At 42.6% G+C, this 22,273-nt stretch overlaps 1 protein-coding gene across 7 annotated transcripts in view; it reads right to left on the bottom strand.

Annotated features, from left to right (window-relative positions):
* Window positions 1–22,273, bottom strand: part of nacc2 (NACC family member 2) — a 36,445-nt gene that overhangs the window by 3,679 nt on the left and 10,493 nt on the right. For 5 of the 7 annotated variants that reach the window (XM_085279755.1, XM_085279752.1, XM_085279758.1 and 2 more), the window contains exons 2-6: window positions 4,391–4,572; window positions 3,513–4,283; window positions 1,845–2,021; window positions 391–496; window positions 65–162 (exon numbers count right to left, since the gene is read on the bottom strand). In XM_085279755.1, coding sequence (XP_085135881.1) covers window positions 65–162; window positions 391–496; window positions 1,845–2,021; window positions 3,513–4,283; window positions 4,391–4,502 — 1,264 coding nt within the window. In that variant the 5' untranslated portion in view covers window positions 4,503–4,572. The other 2 variants (XM_085279754.1, XM_085279756.1) reach the window with 2 other exon arrangements.

Below are 22,273 nucleotides of genomic sequence, written 5' to 3'. Positions count from 1 at the left end.
AAGTCAGCGTGGCACAAACTGCCCCTCTTTGAAACTTCCATTACTTCTATCAAGTATGACCTACGTTTGACAGCGTTGAGGACCCTGCTGTCCAGGGGTTTCCTGCTGGGATCACTAGTAGAAGAGCGAATGCCCGTCCCACAGCTATTGGCTAAAGTGTTTCTGCAGGGATGCAAAGTCAACACCAGGGGGCAGAGTCAGCAACAGGCACATACAGTAGATAAACATGGGAGCACACATAACAAACCGCATTGCACAACATGGCCACAGATGGAGTGTGAAAGTTGGTTTGTGACAACAGCAGTAGTGTTGGAGTCATACACAGAAGTCAAGCCTAAGAGTCGAAATACTTAAACAGTTTGTTCATTATTTGCACATTTCTCTGCTCACCTGTCAAAGAATGTGGCTAAGAGACGGCGGAGCAAGACTTTGTGTTTGATGCCGGCACATAGATGACAATTCATCAGCTGGCCTCGAGTCATGAACACTTGTGTACCTGTGTGGGAAACAAAGAAAAAAAAAATCTTGTGTGAAACACGCTGACATTACAGCATTTTCCTTTATCTTTGAAGGCCCTCCTCTCTGCTTCTTTTACCTTTTACTCCACTTTGAGGCCTTTTTCTACATTTGAAGTCAAAGTTTAAGGAGATCTTTAATGGACTTAAACAAAATGGAGTCAGAAATTAGAGAAGAGGAACAGACGGTGACAAAAGCAGCACACTATTAAATGACTCTGTTTTGCTTTCTTTCCAGCGTCATCCCTTCCTCAGCAGTGCATGAGCCCTTACACCAATCGAGTTTTGGATTATTCACCACGACTTGCGCATTATTGTGCTCAGCTCTCTGTGAATTACGCTGGGAAGTAATCAGATGTCGTTCTTTTGTCTGGAGAGATTCGGCACCAAATCGATTTAAGGTTTTCTGTCACGTTCCTTTGTGGAAGCTGTATTGCCTACACGGTGAGTTGTACCTGTTCTCTTTGAAGTGCCAAGAGCGTGATGTGGGAGCCAGACCAAAGAGTTCAATTTTTGTCTCATTGTACCAAAAAATAAAAAATAAATAAAAGAACTTTTCCCTCATACTCTCAGAGCTCTGTAAGGACCATTTGGCAAACTCCCGGCAGGCAGTCATATGCTTTTTACTCCAGAGTGACTTCTGTCTAGCTACTCTTCCATAAAGACTGATGATATCTGCAGAGATGGTTGGATGGGTGCAGAGATGTTCCTTCTGTCTCAGCCTTAAATCTCTGCAAAGAAACTTGCAGCTTTATTTTAGCACTTTCAGTCTGACAGACAGAGACGTGGCGCCGGCTTCCTGACCCTTGCCTGATCCGTGGATTAACATGGGTCAGATTATGTTTTCCCAAACAGCCTTTTAATTAGGAATATGAATTCAATTAAACGACACTGAGTTGTAAAAATAATTTAACTAAACAGTCTTAATCAAATTTTTTTAGCACTTATGCATAGTCAAGTTGCTGTGAATGAGCAGTAATTCTCTGGTAGGAGTCTCATATCGGACAAAGAGGGCTGATTACATGCAGTTGACCCTTACATTCACTATGAATGAAGGTCACAGGGCTGTGGGTAAATTCTCTAATAGATGGTGCTCTTTGCCCAAGTCTCATTAAAAAGATTTCGGTAACTTTAAACTTTGACAATGAGCTCTCCATCCTTCTGAATTTATGACTTTCAATTCATTTAGTTAAATTCATTTTTAAATCCAATTTCGATATCTTCCAAACTCACTTGGTGTGTAAGCGAATCCTTGGAAATTCTGCAGGGGTAAGATGTTAGCATCTAAATGTGCTGTGAGTGACTTGTGATTGCTTTGTGCGTGCCTACCCGCCACCAGCTCCAGCTTCTCTCCAGGGTCCCCCTCAGTATAGAGCTTAGGATGGCAGCGGTAGCCTATCTGGCTTATGAGGCTTGCAGGCAGCGCCACAAGGTCCCTGCGGATCAGCACGCAGTTGCGGTTCTCCAAGGACAAGGGCATCGACGCCATCTCCGGCTTGTCTTGGACTAAAAAAAAAAGAGATAAAGAACCGAAATGCAAACTTTATTTAAAATCTCACATCACAAAAACACATTGGTATCCGTCACTTTACTGGAATAAAAACACCCTAAACAAAGTTGTTTTCCACGCCTACCCCTGTGTATCCACACCAAAATAGAAGCTATGAAATTTAATTAGTAAAGCAGGTTGGAGTAATCTCATACAAGTTTGTTGTGTTTCATGAATGTTTTAGAGCATTGCAGATGCATCCTAGACAAGTCACTGTGCAGCATCAGCATCTTTAGTTTTGGAGGGGGGGGGGGACATATCCAGAGCTGAGTGTTGGGTTCTTATTCAAAAACTCTTTTTTTCACCCCAAAACCTCTAAGACAGCTTGTGAGTGTATACACATGCATACTCGTCCTGCACGCACACACACATGAAACAAAAAGAAATTAATCCAATAACTGCCACACGCATGCACATAGCGAAAGGTGTAGATTAATCAATTTGTATGTGCAGACACATCTGCGCGCGTGCACACACACACACACACACACACACACACACACACACACACACACACACACACACACACAGGAAAGATGTGCATGGTTCTCAAATATCCTACAATGTCACCCTGGGGTGCTCTGACTGATTGCAGATAGAATGGATTTCATAAATATGTGAAACCCTAGAATTTGACAAACCTCCCTTTGAGCTGCAGGATGTGAAGAATGAAGGAGAGCGAAATCTGTGTGTATGTGTACTCATGTGTGAGTTTATCACTATCCATAGGTACCCCGTCGGTGTGTTTATGTGAATGCAAACCATTTACACCTGCATGTATTGAAAAAATCTACACCAGTGTAAAAAAATGTGGCAGAAAGCCATAATGAAAAGCGGTACGGTCCGGCTGCTGTAGCTGCGATAAGGAAGATGTTGTTGGTCACGAAGCACTTCAATCATAACTCCATAAAGCTATCTTTAAGCTGAAAGAACCCCCCCACACACACATGCACACACACAAACACACACACTGGAAGTACAACAACCTGCTTTTCAAAGATGCACAGGACACACGATGCATAAAAGATTAAATAAGGTAATTGGGATGAAATGAATGTGCATCAGGTTCTAGTTTTTTTGTTTTGTTTTTTTAATTTTTTGCACAACCTGTAACAGATAAGAGGTCTGGATAAACCCCACATTTAGTTTCTCCAATTCCTCTCAAGTTTTACTTTGAGATCGCTCTGTTATCAAATTAATTTCCTCCATATGAGCCGAGGGCAGCTGAGAAAGTAATGCACCAAATCAGACTTGACATGACTACAAATTTAAAGTTGCCACTGAGACTTTATCAGAGTCCTGGACTTTGATAGTATGTGCTTTAAGGATCGAAGTGCTGTAAAATCAGGGGGTGTGTTGTAAGCACAGCTCCTTATGGCATGCCACTGTTGTTTCATATACTAATAAGCATTGTTAAGGATTTTAGAAACATCTAACACAATACTCACTCCCGTAGGGATTGGCTGAACGTCCATAAAGATGACTGTAGGTCTCCTCTGTGATCCCATCGTAGGGCTCCTCCTCAAACTCCTCATCCTCGTTCTGGTAGGACGTGGGACTGTCGGTTGTGGGCAGACTGGAAGCTCCGGGGCTGGACCTGTCACCGCCGGCTGCTCCTCCTCCTCCAGCTCCACTGCCACTAGTCCCCTGGAGGCTGAAAGCAGGCATACCAGGGATAGGGGTCCCTCCAGCTGTTGTGTAGAACAGCGGCCCGGCCCTCCCCAGTCTACTTCCAAGCTCTGAAGGCGAAGTCTTACTTGGCGTTGAAGGTACAGTCAGGGGCAAGGGCTCACCTCCTTCAATTTTAATCTTACGCTGCGGTATGAGCAGAGTCGAAGACCATCCCGGGGTCCCTAGAAGGGCAGCCACTGCCAGGCCGTTGCCATTATTACAAGGACTCTGTGGCTCAGATACCGTTTCTTCTAAGGACCCCATTGTCTGCGAGTCACAGTGAGGTGAGTTTGCCTTAAACATTAGGTCCATGCCTTTTTCAACTATATGCTGAATTTGGAGGTAGCCAGCTGTGTACATGACCACCAGCTGTTCACTAGCTGCCATTGTTAGCTTCCCTGTGTAGCAGAAAGTGAGGATCTGCTCAAAGCAAGCAGGTGTGACTGAGGAAGGCAACTCAAACTGGGTCTTGGTGGAGCTGCTGAAGAGGTCACGAAAGTAGAGGCTGCTGGCGGCCAAAACAGCCCGGTGGGCTTTGAAAGCCTGGCCTGGTTGAGGGAAAAAGAAGTTGAGAACATTGACGAAGACAGTTAGCACTTTGTACAAGTTAATCTGTAATTAACAGAGCAACATTAACATTTTTCTGCCAACTGACCTTTAACCAGTATGGATACATCACAGTAGTGTCCCAGCAAGCGCTGCTCATTAAGGGAACCCAGAACCGTAGCTCCAAAGTTTGGGATCTCCACATGGAGCAGCTGGGACATGATGGCCACAGAGTGGAAGGAAGATGGGGCTTCAGATATTCACTGCAGACTCTGCCGCCGAGAGAGGCATCTGTAATAACAAAGCGGAAGGAATCCAAAAAAAAAGGTATGGTAAATGCGTTGGAGAGGAGAAAGGCACTGACAAATGAAGGAGCAAAAAGCAAACGCGTGAAAGATGAAAAGACATGCCAGAGGGAGGCAGAGGGGCGAGAAGAGAGAGATAGATCCTCTCAGGTTGTTTCTCTCTCTTAGAAAAAGCAAAGAGTAAGAATGAAAATAGAGTTGCGATGAAGTGAGAACACGCATACAGTTGAGGGAGAAGTGAGAGGTGTGCGAAAGAAAGATGGATATGCAGAGATAGTGGGTGAGAGAGTCGAGGCAGGAGAGAGAAAGGAGGAGTCACTCCACAGAAAAAAAGAAAAAAAAACACGAACACAATGCTGCGCCTACTGTGCATAGAAGGTTGTGAAATACCTTTAGGCTATGTTGTTTTACATTACTTAAATTCCAAGAACCTTGCACTCCTTCCATGTATTGCTCTTAATGCATCCAGAACAATTTACCCACAGCATGGACTTTGACAGCCTGTACGCCTTAACTTTTCTCAGAAATAAACCCCACACTGAATGCAACCTGTTTTTCATGTCATAGATTTTCCTGGATTTCGCTGACACCGTGGCAGTTGTTCTCTTTCTCAGATCTAGCTAGACAACAATCCAAAGAAAGACAACTTTAAAAAACAAAACAAATAAAAAGTCCTTTTCAGTAACACTCTCCAGATATATTTGCACCTTCATTCCAGCCCTGAACCTTTTAGAATTGCCTTTGTCTTCCCACCAACCCACACATACGTACATATACGCACTAGTTTCATTATTGAGCAATGCTGCAGAACAGTTTCCAGGAATACAAACTGAAAAAGATGTCACCGCCTCTCTCTCTCTCTCTCACACACACACACACACTCTCCCACTTCATGCACTCCATACAGAAAGGCATGCACTGTGGCTTACTTACATAAAAGCCTGCATGCATGAAGACACACACGCACATGCAGTAAAAGCTGCACAGGGAAATTACTGTGTACTCTGGCACGCAAGCACTCACCTGGAGAAACAAGAACATGCCTTTTCCTCTGCTAACAGTCTCTCACACATGCACAAATGCACAAAAAGAGTGCTCACTCTGTTATCCCAGACAGTTCTGACCTGAGTAAGCCAGTCTTCTGGTTAAAACACACCATGGAGCCTTGACACACACACACACACACACACACAAAACACGCCAGCAGCAGTCAGGACCAGGACAGAAGAGGAGCAGTTAAGAGACGGAGGGAGAGCACTCAGATGTACTCCGTCTGGTCGACTCTTTCTCTCACTTAAAGTGTCATTCCTAGTGACTCAAAGATGATTCTCTCTGCTGACTGACTTTTCTCTGTCTGTTTTCTCTCGGCCTATCTACAATCTCTATACCCTCCAAAGCCCTATTCTCCCTGCTAACTGTCTGCTCTAGCACTGTCTCAAAGCCTCCCTCTGCCTCGTCATTATCTTGCTCTCTCTCTGTGTTTCTCTCCCCCTCTCCCTGTTCTCCAAGGGTTGAATTCAACAAGTGCCGCTGTAGATAGGGGGAGTGTGTGAGTGAGAGAGAGAGAGAGGGGGGGAGTGAGAAAGACAATGGGGGGGGAGAGAAAGAGAGGCCAGAGCAGAGCAGAACCGAGCAGAGCAGAGCGAATCAATGATGAAAGGAGTGGGAGGCTCAGTGTGTGCGCAAGCGCACGCCCGTGCATGTGTCTGCGCGCGTGTGTCTGATCAATGCAGTATCTATACGTCGCAGGGAGTGGGAGGGAGAGAAAAACACAGGCTACAGTTACAGACAGAGACAGAGACTGGGCAGAGCTAAAGAGAATCAAGGGAGGGAGGGCGGGAAGGGAGAGTTGAGACAGAGAGAAAGTCATTTGAGGACAGTACGAGTAGAGAAAGACAATTAGGTTGAAGCAACTTCTGCTACTTGGACACAGACATGTATATACAGTCTAACAGAATGAGGGGGAGAATGACTAAGACGAAAAAAAAAGAGAAATGAGAAGCACATACAGGGGTCACATCCACCATTAATTAAGGAGACATCGAATAGCGAAACTTGTGAGCGCCCAGTTTGACGCAAGTCTGGAAAGAATGCGTCACATCTCAGTAAAGCAGAGCTTTATTAAACCCGAACTATAGCGTGCACAATGCAGTGAACCTTAAATCCTTCTAAATGTAGAACTGAAAAGATTGATCGAAAAACAATCACCAGTGTCAGGGTATTTCCCATTATTCGTACCATCTTTGTAAGACAATAGTTTAAAAAAAAAAGGAAAAGAAAAGAGAGGCTTTACTTTTGAGCAAGTGTTGTGTATTTTCTCTGAATCATGCAAGGACATCTCTGCCAAACACCTACACATAAACAGAGAGAAGTGCTGTCTTCACGCAAGACTATTTTGTATTTCTACATGAATTGATGAATTAAATGATTAATTTACGCCTCCGCTTCGGTGGCTCGGCTTGTTCAGGTGACATTTCTCTGCTTTCTCTTGGGTACTTTTTTTGGCCAGCCCATAGAACGCTTCCCTAAATGTTACTTGATCTGGATGAAGGAGGACAGGAGCCAGATGTCACTGCCTGCGACAGGACAACCGCTAAAAGAAGGACAACAGCTACCAGAGAGGATAAGTTCCAGAAAGATGTGTGTGGGAGGGTATAAATGCATAACGGATGAGTAGGAAAATGGGTTGTTTTTTTTTTTACAGTATGTGTGTGCATATAAACACACGCACACGAACGAATGCTGTGTAATTTTTACATGTCAGAGTAAAAAATTATAAAAACAACAAATAACACTAAGGAGACAGCTTTCTCGGAGTGCCGTGCTGTGTTATAGGTGACGAGACATGAAGACATCCTTTCAGCGCATGTCGCTTATCTTAAAGAAAAAAACAAAACAAAAAAACATCAAGCTGATGCTGAGGTTTTCTGAAAGTGAGCACGTCTCTCTCCCCCCCTACAAAAACTATCAAGGCACATTGTGCTCAATTCTTTGCCAAAGAAACCTCAAGTGGAGAAAGTTGCGCTAAACTGAGCAAACTTTTACTCTTCAGTTGCAGCGGAAATATGAAAGGGAGGATATCACAAAGCGTTGAATGCAGTGAGTCAGACTTTGGTTTACAGAGCTTTGGCCCAGCAGTGCGATATCTGCACGGCACATATAGGCACACATGAGTGAGCACACACAAAAAAAGCACAGTGAAACGCAGGAGAAACAAATCTGCAAACACTCTCCTGCTTTCTTACACACACACACACACACACACACACACACACACACACACACACACACACACACACAGGTAATCTCCCTGTGCACACTCAGCAATACACATTCTGTTTGTTTGTTTGTCTGTCTGTCCCTCTGTGAACCTGCCAGACTGCTTGTCCACCGGCCCATCCATCCACCGGTTATTGTAACTACTGTGTCCTTACATCGCCTCTTGCGTCCCCCCCGCATCCCCACCGCCCTTCTTTCTCTTCTCTATCCTTCCCGCCCTGCATACCACGTACCCACTGTCTCTCTGCCAATTAATGCACACAGGGCTGCATTGCAGTGAGGTTGGCGCGTGCCACGGCAGCAAGCACAGTACAGAGTCTACAGACATGCATGTACGTGCCAGCCAGGCAGAGCGGGATGGAGAGGAGGGGGTGAGAGTGAGGGAAAAGAGGAAGAGGGAGGGCGGGTAAGTGGGTGGGTGAGTATGGGGAGGGGGGCGAGAGAGTGAGCGGAGAATATGTTGAGTCAGGCAGACAGGACGGTGGAGTGCCACACTGCACATATACACAGCCGCATGTCTGTGAAAATGTATGCACGAATGAATATGAAACAAAAGGCACGGCACACATACATGTGCATCATGACAGCCCAAAAGTATGCAGAAATGCAAATGCGCACACGCACACACACGCACTCGCACACAAACATGCATGCAAATTCCAACCTCCTTATGGCTGCTTTATATATAGACTTTGCACATCACTGATGAAAAAAATATAAGGCACCGACTCCCTCAACTTGTTTGCCAAACGAGTCACTATGTGTGTGTGTGTGTTTCTCCGTACATTGTGTCCTCATTTGCTACCGTATGTTTGCATTTCCATGTCAAAGTTTCCTGCATACCAAGGCGTGTTTTTATAGTCATCATAATATATCCGACTGTGACTTTTGGCACTTCATATCAGGCGCATGTGTGTGTCTGTGTGTGTGCGTGTGAGGCACAGTTTGTGAGTTTAGATATGAGATTCGAATGCTGTTCTGATGGCGCTTGTCTGTTTTTTGTTGGAATGTGTTACATCCATTTTAATCAAGAATTCATACCTACGCACAGTGTTATTAACTGTAGCAGCAGGTCCAGGCATATTTGAATAATATGAAGAAATGAGACGATTCGCCAGATGGCAAACAAACACACACACACGCCGATTTTAACTACTACTTATACTAGAGCTCTCTACCAAATGACAATGCTGTAAGATTCAAACCTTAAACCATCAAAGTCACAAACAACCCTGAATGCACTAACCCTTTATTACTTTGTGGAACAGTTTAAGCTTAAAGTGAAGTTGGTTCACATGATGCAAGTCACAAAAATCCTCACTTAAATACGTTAGCCGGCATCATCGTCAAGGCACAGAGAAGTAATACCATTGCTAAACATGTTTTTGGAAGTAAAGAAATTCATTAAAAAAAAAAAAAAAAAAAAAAGGAAACTCAAATCAAAAATTTGAAACGAGCCGAGGAGGAGCACATCCGTCCTCCATTGCTTATGTTGCCACTATACAATCTCAATATGAACAGTCCCCTCGTTATAAATATTCAGATCCTGCAGTTGTTCTCATGTTTAAAGTGTACCAGACAACAGATTCTATCCACGTTGAGACAGCAACGCTCCCTGGCAACAGTTCTACCAATCGGGAATGAGCGGGTGTCTGCCTGAGTCTGTCTGAGTATCATTATGGGATGTCGAGAGAAATAGAGAGAGGAAGAGAGAGGCTGCTTATCACTGCTTATAATGCAACATCATTCTCTGTGTACAGACCCCGCTGGGTGAAGTTGTCTGCACATAGTCAGGATCAAAACCATCTTTTCTTAAAAAGAAGAAGAAAAAAAAATCTCCCCATGATTCATGTAGTTACGTAACAAAGAGACAAATATGAAATGATTTGTTGTGGGCTGAATATTGTCTGGTATCTTTCCACTTGTACTCACTCAATATGCACTAATAACGTAACTTGTGGTCTGACGAAGGAGAAAATAGCAGTGAATTCCAGTTTTTAACTGCAATGTTGTCTGCACAGAAATGATAGTGTGAAGCAAAAAGTCCCACAGAACAAGCCATATGAGGGTGGGATGATGTAACCAAATATAACATATCACAATTGTTTGGTCAAATTAAATATTAAAAAGTACTTTTTCGCACTTTGCTTTTTAATAATCATTGTTTTGTTTTTTGGTTGGATGATTTTGTATTCAAAGTAAAGTCCCTTTTACACTGGATTTGCTGAACACTACCATGACGGGAAGAATTTGAAGTATACACACATTTTGTCACTTACAGTAAAGATGCACTAATGTGTCTAAAAAGAGAAAAATAAATCTAATAACTGTTATCATTACTAGATTTAGTGACAGACAGACTATTCATTTGGTCCCCTATCCCTACTCACAGCATTGCTTTGACAAAAGCAGTCATTTATTTTGGTCTGCTAAAGGCCTAGAGACCAGTTGGCAACCATCTGCCAACTGGTCATGAGGGAGATATGTGTACTCTCCAACCAGTTGATGGTAGTTGCTCTGAAACTTATTGCTAAAGCCCCAGTGATGCCAAGAGATATGTCACTGGGAACAATGTGTATTTCTTGACCAGTTGCTGGTTGTTGTGGTACATGGTGCTGCTTATAATTATTTTATTTGCTAGCACACTGCTGCGGTTGCCAGTGAAAGATGCCGACATGTCAGTAAACACTCTGCAACTACTCTCCAAGTGGCAAAGAAACATTTTCCTTCAAATTAAAAGTTGTGCCTTTCGAAAATCCACATCGCACTTTAAAGTTGCACTGCTGCTCATCTAGTAGTTAGCAAGTGTCTGCAGACAAATCGATGTCTTCCATGCAAACGGCAATCTGCTAATGATCTTAGCAGTCAAAACCAGGTCTTTGGTCCAGCACCCAGTTTTCGATTTCATCTAGCAACAGCCAGCAACTTTCAGCAACTGGTTGGTACATTTTACACATTTTTCCCCAGCACCTGGAGGTTGCCAGAGAGTTGCCAACCAGTTTCTAAGCCTGTGTAAGTGAGGCCTTAATTAGCTAAAATCTTTCCGCCATCTTTCCACCACAATGCAGACATTTAATGGGATGGTAGAGACCAAATTCAAAGCAAAAAGGTGAGACTATTCTGAATCTTCTGGGGTTTTGGAAACACAAATATATGCTGACAACTGCTGTCAAAAAGATCAGAGCCAATGCAAAGCAGCTGGAGCTGGACTGAACAACAGGAGTTCTAGGTAATGAGGTGTGTTCAAAAATTTTCACATATGGCTCTAACTGTCAGTTGTTTAGACTAGAGGTTTTAGAAAAAAACATACTACCCAAAGGGTTGTTGTGGCTAGCATTTGTTGAAAAATTAAGTACGGGTAAAATCGGTAAGAGAGACAAAATGAAAGCATCTACGGATCAAGCCTGCCAACTGCATTCCCGGCTGCTACTGTATTTAGTAGATACTGTTTACTCTCTTCCAGAGTCTAACAGCTAAAGGGTCAATTATGATAAGTACAACTCCATCCATTATAATCGACTCTCATCAAGGGAGGTAAACACGAACACGGACACACCTTCGCAGAAATGTACATATCTTAATCATGTGCACCGCTTCAGGGGAAGATGCCAGCGATGAATGAAGTTAATGCTTACATTTCCCAGTGGTTGAGCACAGTATTAAGGAAAAAGCTTTGACAAATAACTCCTGTAACAGGGGGGGGATACCTGTAAGTTTAGCCTGTAGTCGCTGTGATAACCAGACAGACTGAGGGAAAGAAAGACAGAGAGAGAATATACAGTATCTGTGTGTGTGTGTGTGTGTGTGTGTAATCCTCCTGAGGCAAAGGCATTGCTAATGGACTCCAAGTGGCTGTGGGAGGTAAACAAACAAACAGTAGCAGTGACTACTACATCACACCAAACTCTGGTGACTAGCACACTAGACCGGCTGTGTATACCAAACATCAACCCACATATCCTTGAATATACATGACTGCATGGACTGCTTATAGATATATAAAGGAGTGCTTGAAAGATAAATATGGCAGACTGACGGGTACATAACGGCGTTTTAGATTAAGAGATGATAAAAGGCCGGGGGGTGAGGGGATAAATGAATAAAAGGGGAGAGGAAAGAGAGAGAGAGGGAGAGATAGAGCGAGTGTGTGAAAGATGCAAATAGAAAAGAACAAGAGAGAAGTTGACAAAGCACAGTCACAGGGAAAGAGAGGAATAGGGAAATGAGCTAAACTGACAGAAATGTAAAGCTTGAAAAGAGAATGTGTTCGAGTTGACAAGAAAACTGCAGAATACTTGAAAAGGCATACGAAAAGTTAAAAGTTGGAAAAAAAGCAGCAGACTTGATCATCTGTAATATTAATATTCCCATTTAAACTGTGACAGCCATAAAGCAGACTTAGCATATTGTGTAATCTCATTTCATGCGCTTTGGTCCCCGATTTTTCCAAGCAGGGCAACAGACAAAGCCAGGCCATATGGATAAACTGTCACTTTGTTCCAATCCAAAGAGATCCGACCTTCGCTCAACATTACTCACTCTAAAATGTCAGCTTCACGGTATAAGCTTCCCAGACTGTCATTTTCTAGCAAGGTAAATCCTTAAATGACAAAGAAAGGGAAGAAAAAGAGGCAGGTTGGATTTTTTTCCAGTTAGAATAAACTCATATTAGACAACCACAGGAGCCCGCGGGCCGTTCCAGTTTAGAGCAACATATAAGTGTGACGTTAGTGTGCTAAGGAAACTATATTCACGCAAGACGGAGATATTTTGACCAAATACTGACACAAGACCAAAAATTCCCCCAATTTCCAACTTAAAAGGAAGCTACGTAAGCAGCACAGGAAGAAAGTAGGGAAGAGAGAGAGACAGTGAGGGCGCGACAAAGCAAGAAATGATTCAGTGTGAGATTGTTAAGTCACAACACTTGAATGTGTAAATGCTAGGATAGAGTATACTGCGCTTATGACTATCATGTGATATCTCTGTCTTTGGGATAGAAACCCTTTACATTGGGAGTGGTTTGCAGCTGCAGTGTGTGACTGTTGGGACTGTTTTCTATGAGCCCGAGGGACGTCATGTCACACTGGCACAGACTGATCTCCTGCCAACAAAGTGTCTGTTTTGATGGGCTCAGGCAGATTTTTTTTTTCCTTCTCCTGTCTTGTTTGGTGATTTCATCGATTGCCAAGACGTTGCAGGAAAAATGTCAATGGACAGAGAACAAAGTGACTTTGGTGTCAACCGTGGAATGCAAATCATCTCCAATTACAGCTTAAAAACGCCATTAGAGACAATCAGACAATTACTGCTCAGAAAAACAGTTTTTTTTCTTTGATTGAAGGAAGGGTAATCTGACTTTTTGGGGAAGCAATAAGTCTAAGTTTATAAAGTTATAACTCTAAAGTTAGTTTTCACATGAAGGGAGGACCTGTTGCTGGGCAGCTACCACACCGAGGTCCACAAAGGTCTACGAGTGAGTAAAAACACAATTACTTTTAGCTAAGTATTCCTAAAACTTGCAATATCTGTGGATGGCTTAGTCTGGCTTTATCAGTGAAGCAGCAGATTGAAAAATACATTTTTTTTTCAGCGTATCAAGGTAGATGCGTGTGTTGCTGCTCAAGCTCACAGAAGTGAATACCAAATAAAAGAAACACAATTTGTCCTTGGCCTCGCAATAGGGATGTTGTAGCCCTGCCATGTGACTCTGCTTTGACAAGGACATCAGTTCACTCTCGGGACAAGCGTTTGTGGCATCTCTAATGTGCTCATTTACAAACTATAACTGTGCCATGGCAGGGAGTGTACTGGCTGAAGGAGCTAATTGGTTTTATAGCTGATCCCTGCATCGAGAGCGCTTTGATACCGTAATTTATTCTTACAAGTGCAATTACAAATCAGGTTTGCCACCGTTGCTGTGCTAGCACTTCTGGCTACAAGGCACCAGATAATTGAGTACACTGGATTTATGCAATTGCCCTTAAGTTAGTTAAAAACGGCAGCACCATCCCCCTCTGGAGCATGTGAGGTTATTGAGTTTTTTCTTTTGTTGTCAAGCTGACCAAAAGACTTGTGGTTATTGACATACTGCCTGAGGATAGCTTCGGTATTTCCTCATATATCCCGAAATTCCGAAAGTTCTACTTTAGAGGTGGCATGGGAACAATTTTTATAGGCCAATACACATTTAGTATTCAATCATCAATATCAAACATATCTCATTTCAAAATCAAATGTTAACATATTTGTTTTCTCCTGTCAGTTCTTAATATTAAGGACATTTTCAGGACCTTTTAGAGGGAATCTATTATGCCAGCTTGTATATAAGAAGCAGCATAATTCACTTTTGCCCACCTGGCCAGCTGTCTTGCCTTAGATACTCTTTGGATATTCTCTTTAGCTTGACCATTGTCTGGGGATACACTGGCCATAAGATGTCCTGCTGAGTGTCACCATCTGTCACACAAGCTCTATTATTAGGTTAGATTTCACAGGAAGTCTGTATGGTTGTGAGTCTATGCGTATCTTGCCTATGCATTTGTTCCAGGGCATGATTTGATTTCCATACTGAAATGAAAACAGCAGGACATGAAAGATCATGACTGGCGATCCTGAACATTTTGAAAAAGATCCTGAATGAAGGGATGAGAGATATTATTTTTATTTCCGGTTTGTTTCCACATTTTGTAATAAAGGTAATGATGCTAATTTTTTTTTCTTTTTTCTTTGCTCAATAATGCTTTAAAAAAAAAAAAGTATCTGTAGCTAAAAAAGTATCTCTTAGATGACTGATTGGTACTCCTTTACTCACTGCATATACTGCAAACAAAATTAGCATACATGTGCAACTCTGATGTACACACACTGGCCACTTTATTAGGTACGCTTTTTTAACTGCTCATTAACACAAATATTTATTCGGCTAGTCACGTGGCAGCAACTCAGTGCATTAGACATGGTTAAGACAACCTGCTGAAGATCAGACTGAGCATCAGAGTGGGAAAGAAAACGTCATTTATGTGACACGGTTGTTCTTACAATTCATTTCAGAGAGAAATTTTGACAAAAAAGTCACAACAAAAGTCACCTCAGAAATTTCCAGCGGAACAAGGCTGAGGGAGCGGCAGCTATCTGCCGCAACCGGTTGCAGGTGAGGGTAAACAAGAAACAAAAAGCAAAACAATAGGGAGACGGGACAGAAGACACAACAGTTTATAAGGTTTAAATAGAATTACCCCAAAAAGAGAAAATATCCCGTGAATATCTTTTAGTGAAAAGGCCTTGTTGGGGCCACAGGTCAGAGGAGAATGTTCAGACTGCTTTGATCAGATACGAAAGCAACAATAACTAAAATAACTACTCATTACAACCAATGTATACAGAAGGGTATACCTTAAAGCAGATAGCCTAGAGCAGCAGAAGACCACCCCAGGTGGCTCTCCCATCAGCTAAGATGTTGAAGCCAGAATTTGGTGTCAACAACATGAAAGCATGGCTCCATCCTGCTTTATATCAACAGTAGAGACAGGTGGCGGTGCCATAATGGTGTGGGGGATATTTTCTTGGAAAACTTTGGCACACATTAACTTTAACGCAACCCAAGCCTACCCAAGTATTGTTGGTGACAATGCCTATCCTTTTATGACCACACTTACCAATCTTCTCATAACAGTTAGATAACGCACCATGTCTCAAAGCTCAAATCATCTCAAACTATTTCCTTGAAAATCATAATGCGTTCACTGTACTCAAATGACCTCCACAGTCACCAGATCTCAATCCAATAGAGCACTTTTGGGATGTGACATAAAAAAACAAACAAAAAAACAACGATTCACAGTAGGGGTGGGGTTTCTATCATATATAAACGATATACGATAGAAACGATATAAATTTGGCCAACGATAGAGATTTTGCTATCGCGATAGCGCATGTTGATGATGTCATCAAGCTGCGCCTGTTTTGGTCGAAAGCATCGCAGCGGCTACAACCATTATCAACTGCAAATTATGCCGACAGTCATAGCAAAGAGATGAAGCACTTTTGAAATATGGGGAAAGCCAAAAACTGCGCTTCCTCCACTTCCGTAACATTGATTCATTAATGGTGAATTCTCTCGCAGCTGCTCTATTCCCATGTTGTTGCAGTATATTAATAACTAACCTCGTATTGTGGATGAATAATCTCAGTTGTTCTCCTGACTGAAGTTTGGCCCGTGTATAGCATCCTGCTATGCGATTGCATTTGTCCCTAACCACCAGAATCCCTCACGTTAACTTTTATCGAGTGGGGAAAAAAAGTTGGCGTTCATCCTCCAGCTTCACTGTGCTAATGTTATGCTAACATAGCTGTGTCGCTAGCAATCACGTAGCACAACATTATATACCAGGTAGTCCAACTTCAGTAACCCTGCAAATGCCACTGCTGTTTAGTTTTCTGTCTTCATTTATCTGAAGTAGTAGCAGAGCTGTACGTTTTAATTAGTTTCAAAAATCTCTCAGTCAGAACATGGTATGTCATGTTTAGGTGGAAACTAGCGAGCTAACTTCTAACTCCGTTAAATTTAATAAATTCTGTTTTCATGGATGCCTGGATGTTAAACTTAATTGTTACACCTGGTAAAGCAGCAACGCTGATGATTTTATTAAAGATTAAAGAATTTAGACAGTTTTTAACTCTCAGTGTTCGTTTGACTTTGGGACCAGAAATGGATGGAGTTTTGGACCCAGATTACTCCGCGAAGCTCCTCACTACGGCAGCCGTAATGCTCTGACAATCCATCAAGCAGTGCGGCTTACTAAAGTTGTACTAAAACATTTTTAACAGATTTCTGCACGCCAAAATTGGTTCAAGGTCAGTAAGCACAACCAGAATTCATACATAAGGCACACTCTCGATTTATGAGGAAATTAAAGGATTTTAAGTGTGCTTTATAGTGTGGAAAATACATTATACAGAAGAAAAGAATATATCGCGATATATATCATTACCGCACATGCTTCAAATTATATCGCGATATGAATTTTAGGCCATATCGCCCAGCCCTAATTCACAGGAAGTAAAGCTGATAAATCTGAAGTAACTGTGTGATGCTTTCATGTCAACACAGACCAAAATCTCAGAGGAATGTTTCCAGCACCTTGCTGAAACTATGACACAAAGAATTAAGGTTGTTCTGTAGACAAAAAAGGTGGGGAGGTGGTGGTGGTGGGGTGTCCAACCTATTATTAGGAGTAGGGATGAGTACCGGTGTCCGGTGCCATGATGGCACCGGTTCTGACATAAACGGTAGTAACCAGACCGAAAAGCAGCGCACATTTCGGTGCTTTATTTCGGTGCTTTATTTCGGTGCTTTTTTTTCCTGAGCTGTGATACACTTCTAGCCAATCATTTTACGTTTCCGAGGATAGTAGGCGGGCCCAGGTACGTATGTTCTTTTAGAGCAGAGCTACAGATTAAAAATGCTCAAGGCGAAGCGGTCAAAAGTCTGGCTGTACTTCACAGCAAAATATGCAAACTCAGCAGCCTGCAACAAGTGCTTTAAGCTGATACCGTGATACTGTCAAAGGAGGTAACACCTCGAATCCGATGAAACACCTGGCGACGCATAGCGTTTTTTTTTAAAAGCCAAGAAATGCGCTGTATTTGATAGCTTGCTGCGAGACCTCACACCGAGCACATCTACTGCGGGTGGGTTGCCTGTTATCGGACCCGGAGTTAGCAACATCCCCAAAAACACGAAGAGGAGAGTCCTGGCCCCTAGCCCTGCCAGTGTAGCAGAAATGATGAGGATGATGCAGCAGCAGCCGTTCTTCTCTGCGTGAGTAGCTTAATGTTGTTCGTGTGTAATTTACGTTGAGTAGGCTAACCACGTTATTACATTAATGCATGTAAGGTGAACTAGCAAACATCATCATAGCTACATGCGGCTGTCTTCTTGTTTGATGGCAGATACTCCCTTCACCCTGGCCAAAAAGGCTAAAATGACCAAAGAAAAAGTGGGAAACAGCTAAACATGAGAAGTTTTTGGATAAAGTTTGTGTTTTTTCCATTGTTTAAGCACTGCTTCCAGCCAAGAGTGATGCCATATATGCCCCATAGCTGCAGAAAAGGCTAACATTGTTATCTTTTTACAAAAACCAGCTGAACATGAGAGGTTTTTGGACCAATTTTGAGTTCTCCATTCTTTAAGCACCGGTTTGAGCACCGTTTGAGCACCGGCACCGTTTCAAAAGTACCGATTTGGCACCGGTATCGGATAAAACCTAAACGATACCCATCCCTAATTAGGAGTTAGTGTGTACCCAATAAAGTGGCCGGTGAGGGTACATCACTTGCAGATGTTATTTTTTGGTGTCTGTTCATATTCAATCTGTAGGCGTTTATCTTGTTTTTAACAGTAATTCAGATAAAAGTCAACATCTCACTGACTAAATAAATAAAAAAACCACATATATTATTATCATCTTTGTCTCCAAATATTCTTAGTCAGCAAAGCCAAATGGTTTAAAAAAGGAGTTGTATTTGTTGTTTTAGTTCAAGGAACTCCTTTTGGTTCTACTGACTACGATCCTTTTTTTGGCCTTCAGCGCAGTAGCAGATACAAATACAGTGTTTGAACTGATGCAACAGAATCAATGAATCTTTGATCCAAGCATTGCTGAACACCAAGATCATCTGAAGATAAATGAGAAGCAATGTGGACATATTTAGGGTCTGCTATTGACATTACAACTCGCTATCCAGACTCTAATTTAAGGGTTGAGGACCAGTTCCAGATTTCAAATATGAACTTGTCTGCAAGGGTCTAAATAAATGTTCTTTTCAGAGGTTATAGCAGGCTGGTTTTTAACTTGCTGGAAACAAGCGACATACTGCATAAGACAATTTCAGTGAAAAGGTTCTGCACATATTAAGAAAAAAAAACTGTGGATAACAGCTGCGTCAAGGGTGTCAATCAAACAGGGGCATGCAAAGTGAGAGAAATTTAAAACACACGCGATCAGGTCTCTGGAAGGCTCTTCACACCTTTAAGTGTAAAAGCGGTTGTTTTTAAAAAACGAAAAAAACCTCCTACCTAGTAAAACCACCACTTTTTTAAAACAATTACATAAAAAATTGTAATCTACGAGGGATCTTCGATAGCAGAAAAAAAGAAAAAAGTTCCCAGCAAACCAGCGAGTCACAGAGTGACAGGAAGAGAGTGACACAAAGGTAGACAGAGGGTTGGAGAAAAAAAACAAAAAAAACAACAACAACAAAAAACCCCAAAACACAGCTTCTTGATCACACTGCTCTGCTGTGTCTGAGCTGACTGACTACAGTGGCACATGTGTGACATCAGAGAAGCCCAACATGGCTGCCAGAGGAGCCCAGTGCAATGCAAAAATGAGGACGCATCTTTCAGCATCAGTGCCCCACTGTCTACACACAGGAGTATACAAACTCACACATGCACACGCAAACACACCCACGCAGACGAAGGCATACAGAGAAAGCAGTCCCTGCAACGACTGAGTGCCCCAAGTACATTTTTCAATTAGAGCAGACCGAATGATAACTTTAAAAAAAAAACAACAACAACAAGAAAACCAAAAAACAAACAAGAGGCAAAAATAAATATATAAAGCAGCAGGGGACTGAAATGCATTTGATAACAGAATCAGGAAAGCCAAGCACAGGCCACAGGTCATGCCAAAAAAAAAAGTGTATCACAAAAGATGGTTTGGTCTAGCAGCAGCAGCACACGTTTATTTTGAGATCTTATACGCAACCCCCTCCCCATCCACCCTTTCCCCAACCAAACATCTCTCTCTCGCTCGCTCTCTCTCTCACACACACACACACACACACACACACACACACACACACACACACACACACACACACACACACACACACTTTCCTGTGACCTAAGAACCTTCCAGTGAGCACCATACCAAGCCTAGCACACATGTGCTCAAATAGCATGTAACCTTGGGTAACCTCATCGCACTAGTAAAGCACTGAAGTGGGCTGTGGCTGATCCTACGCTTGTTTATCTCTGTCTCAGGCAAGAAATGAGTAAAGAACGTTGAAATAACCATCTCGCATCATGAAAATCCCCTGGAGTTTACATAATGTGTGTAGAAGCATAGGTGTTGGCCACGCAGATATAGGAAATGCGCTTACATCATGTAAGGTTTCCAGGAACCGATCAGTTTGATCTGCCTTTTGATGCATGGGTCCTTTGCCATGCTGTTATATAATTCCTCGAGACAGCGTTAAGAAAAAGAAAAATCATATCTGGAATTTTTTTCTTCAAAATACTTTTCTCTGTCTGCCCAGTTATTCACAATGTTAATGGACATGAGGCTTGTTAATGAGTAGAGAGTGTTTCTCCTCCTTAGATCAGCCTTTCTCAAACTTCACAATCCTGCAGCCCAGTTAGAAATCTCAATAAACCCACCAGACTAGTTGCGTTTTAGCAGTTTTAGTTTGATCTTTAACTGGCTTGCTTGTCGAGAGCGATTCTTCGTTAGCATCTTTCCTCTCCCCTTATTATAGCCCCCATTTTTAGCTCTTTCCCTGTCAATGCTCACAAAATACACACACACACACACACACACACACACACACTTGTAGATCACACAAGAGCAATGACGGATAATGTGTAACAAAAACCCCAGGCCTTTGTTTTATTAGTTCTGAAAGTAACAACTGTATCAGTTATATTTGATTGTAACTTTTATCTTAAACCGTTTTATCCATTTGCAGCAAATGATGTCTTGCAGCCAACCTGCAGCAGCTTTAAGAGAGCACGCTGTGAGAACCAATGGGCTAAGAGCATTTGCTTTTTGCTGAGGTTTAGATAACAATCAGTGAAACCACTCTGGTAGGTCGAGGCTATACATGCCAGAGTCTTGCTTGGCAAGGCCAAAGATGAGGAAATAGTCACCTTGACTCAATGAACATTTGAAAAAAAAAAAAAGTCAAGCTCTTATATATATCTCAGCTAATGTGCTGGATGATGGTCCCATGTTTTGTGTGAACGGAAAACAAGCTAAACATGATGATGATTGGCCTTTACGGATGCAAAGGGATGGCCTTTTCTTTTGGACTTTTAAAATGAAGCCGGCCATTTCTAACACTCCGTTTCCCAACACTGGCTAATCGTTACAGTCATTGTAAGCACAAGCCAAGAGGAATTCCTAGAATTGACACAATCTTCCCCTCACCCTCAACCAGTCCCAGCAGATGCCTGCCCCTCCCTAAGCCTGGTTCTGCTGGAGGTTTCTTCCTGTTAAAAGGGAGTTTTTCCTTCCTACTGTCTCCCAGTGCTTGCTCAAAGGGGGTAATTTGATTATTAGGGTTTTCTCTGTACTACTGCAGCATCTTTACTTTACAATATTAAGCACCTTGAGGTGACTGCTTTTTCGATTTGGTGCTATATAAATACAACTGAACTGAATTGAGCTGAAACCCTAAAAAAAAAAAAGTCAAGAAATAAAAGTGGGTTTCTACATCTTGCCCAATGTCGTGAAATCATCAGGTAAGTCAAGTTGTGATTTAGCAGTAATTGCTTGCACATGTTATCTTTGGAAAAGGGAGGGAGTGAGGGTGGGCTGTGTTGTGAAAACGACCCGCCTCGGATTGCTGTCTTTTTCCACTGGCCCCTCCCAGGATTCGGTCCCGACTGTTAAGACATGAAGAGCACATGCAGGACAGGTCATCACTACAGAGGAGGGGAGTGCTTTCCCCCTCGCTTATTACCTTGCGCTCTAATTAGCAAGCTTTGTTTACAGGCAGGAGTCTTGAGAGAGGCTTGAAGTTTGCAGCAATTTAATTATGCGCAGCACACAGTGAAAGAGCATGGAAAATTGTGTGTGTGTGTGCAGGGTGGGGGGCTGCGAGGATAAATGCCATCCACGGTGCTCTCTCGCTGGCTCTCCCTCTCTCAGTCTGGTCTACTCCTGTGCGAGTGTGTGATTCTGTTGGGTTTATGCATGCGACTGGGCGCGCGCACGTCACCCTCTGAATTACAGGTTCAACTTTCACAGCAAGTCTAATGTACCCTCAGTGGGAGTCTGAGAATCTGACAAAATTGCTCTAATCCTTTTCAATCCTTTTTTTTGCTACTGTCTCCGTCTCCAGTTATAATGAAGCACTTTCAAAGAGAATTTAGGGTCGGAGGTTTTCGGGGTGGTGGTGGTGGGGTGGCTCAAAAAAAAGTTTGAGATACTGTAAGCGAAAACATACAAGTGGTCTCGCCACACAAGCCTCCCTACAAGGCTACGCAGCTTTAATGAATTTTGAACGGCCCAGCGCCACAAGTGAAGTGAAAAAGTGCATCCACTATGAAGTACCATCAAGGAAAAAAAAATCAGATTCTCCATCCTATTTGAGAATGTGATCCCATGACCGTT

This window comes from Mchenga conophoros, linkage group LG7 (assembly GCF_057382185.1).
Source record: "Mchenga conophoros isolate Kocher_MC1m ecotype Shallow Benthic linkage group LG7, M_conophoros_male_GT1.1, whole genome shotgun sequence".
NCBI classification, from domain to species: Eukaryota; Metazoa; Chordata; class Actinopteri; order Cichliformes; family Cichlidae; genus Mchenga; species Mchenga conophoros.
Note: the sequence above shows the minus strand (reverse complement) of the source record. Positions and strands in the feature narration are given on the sequence as shown.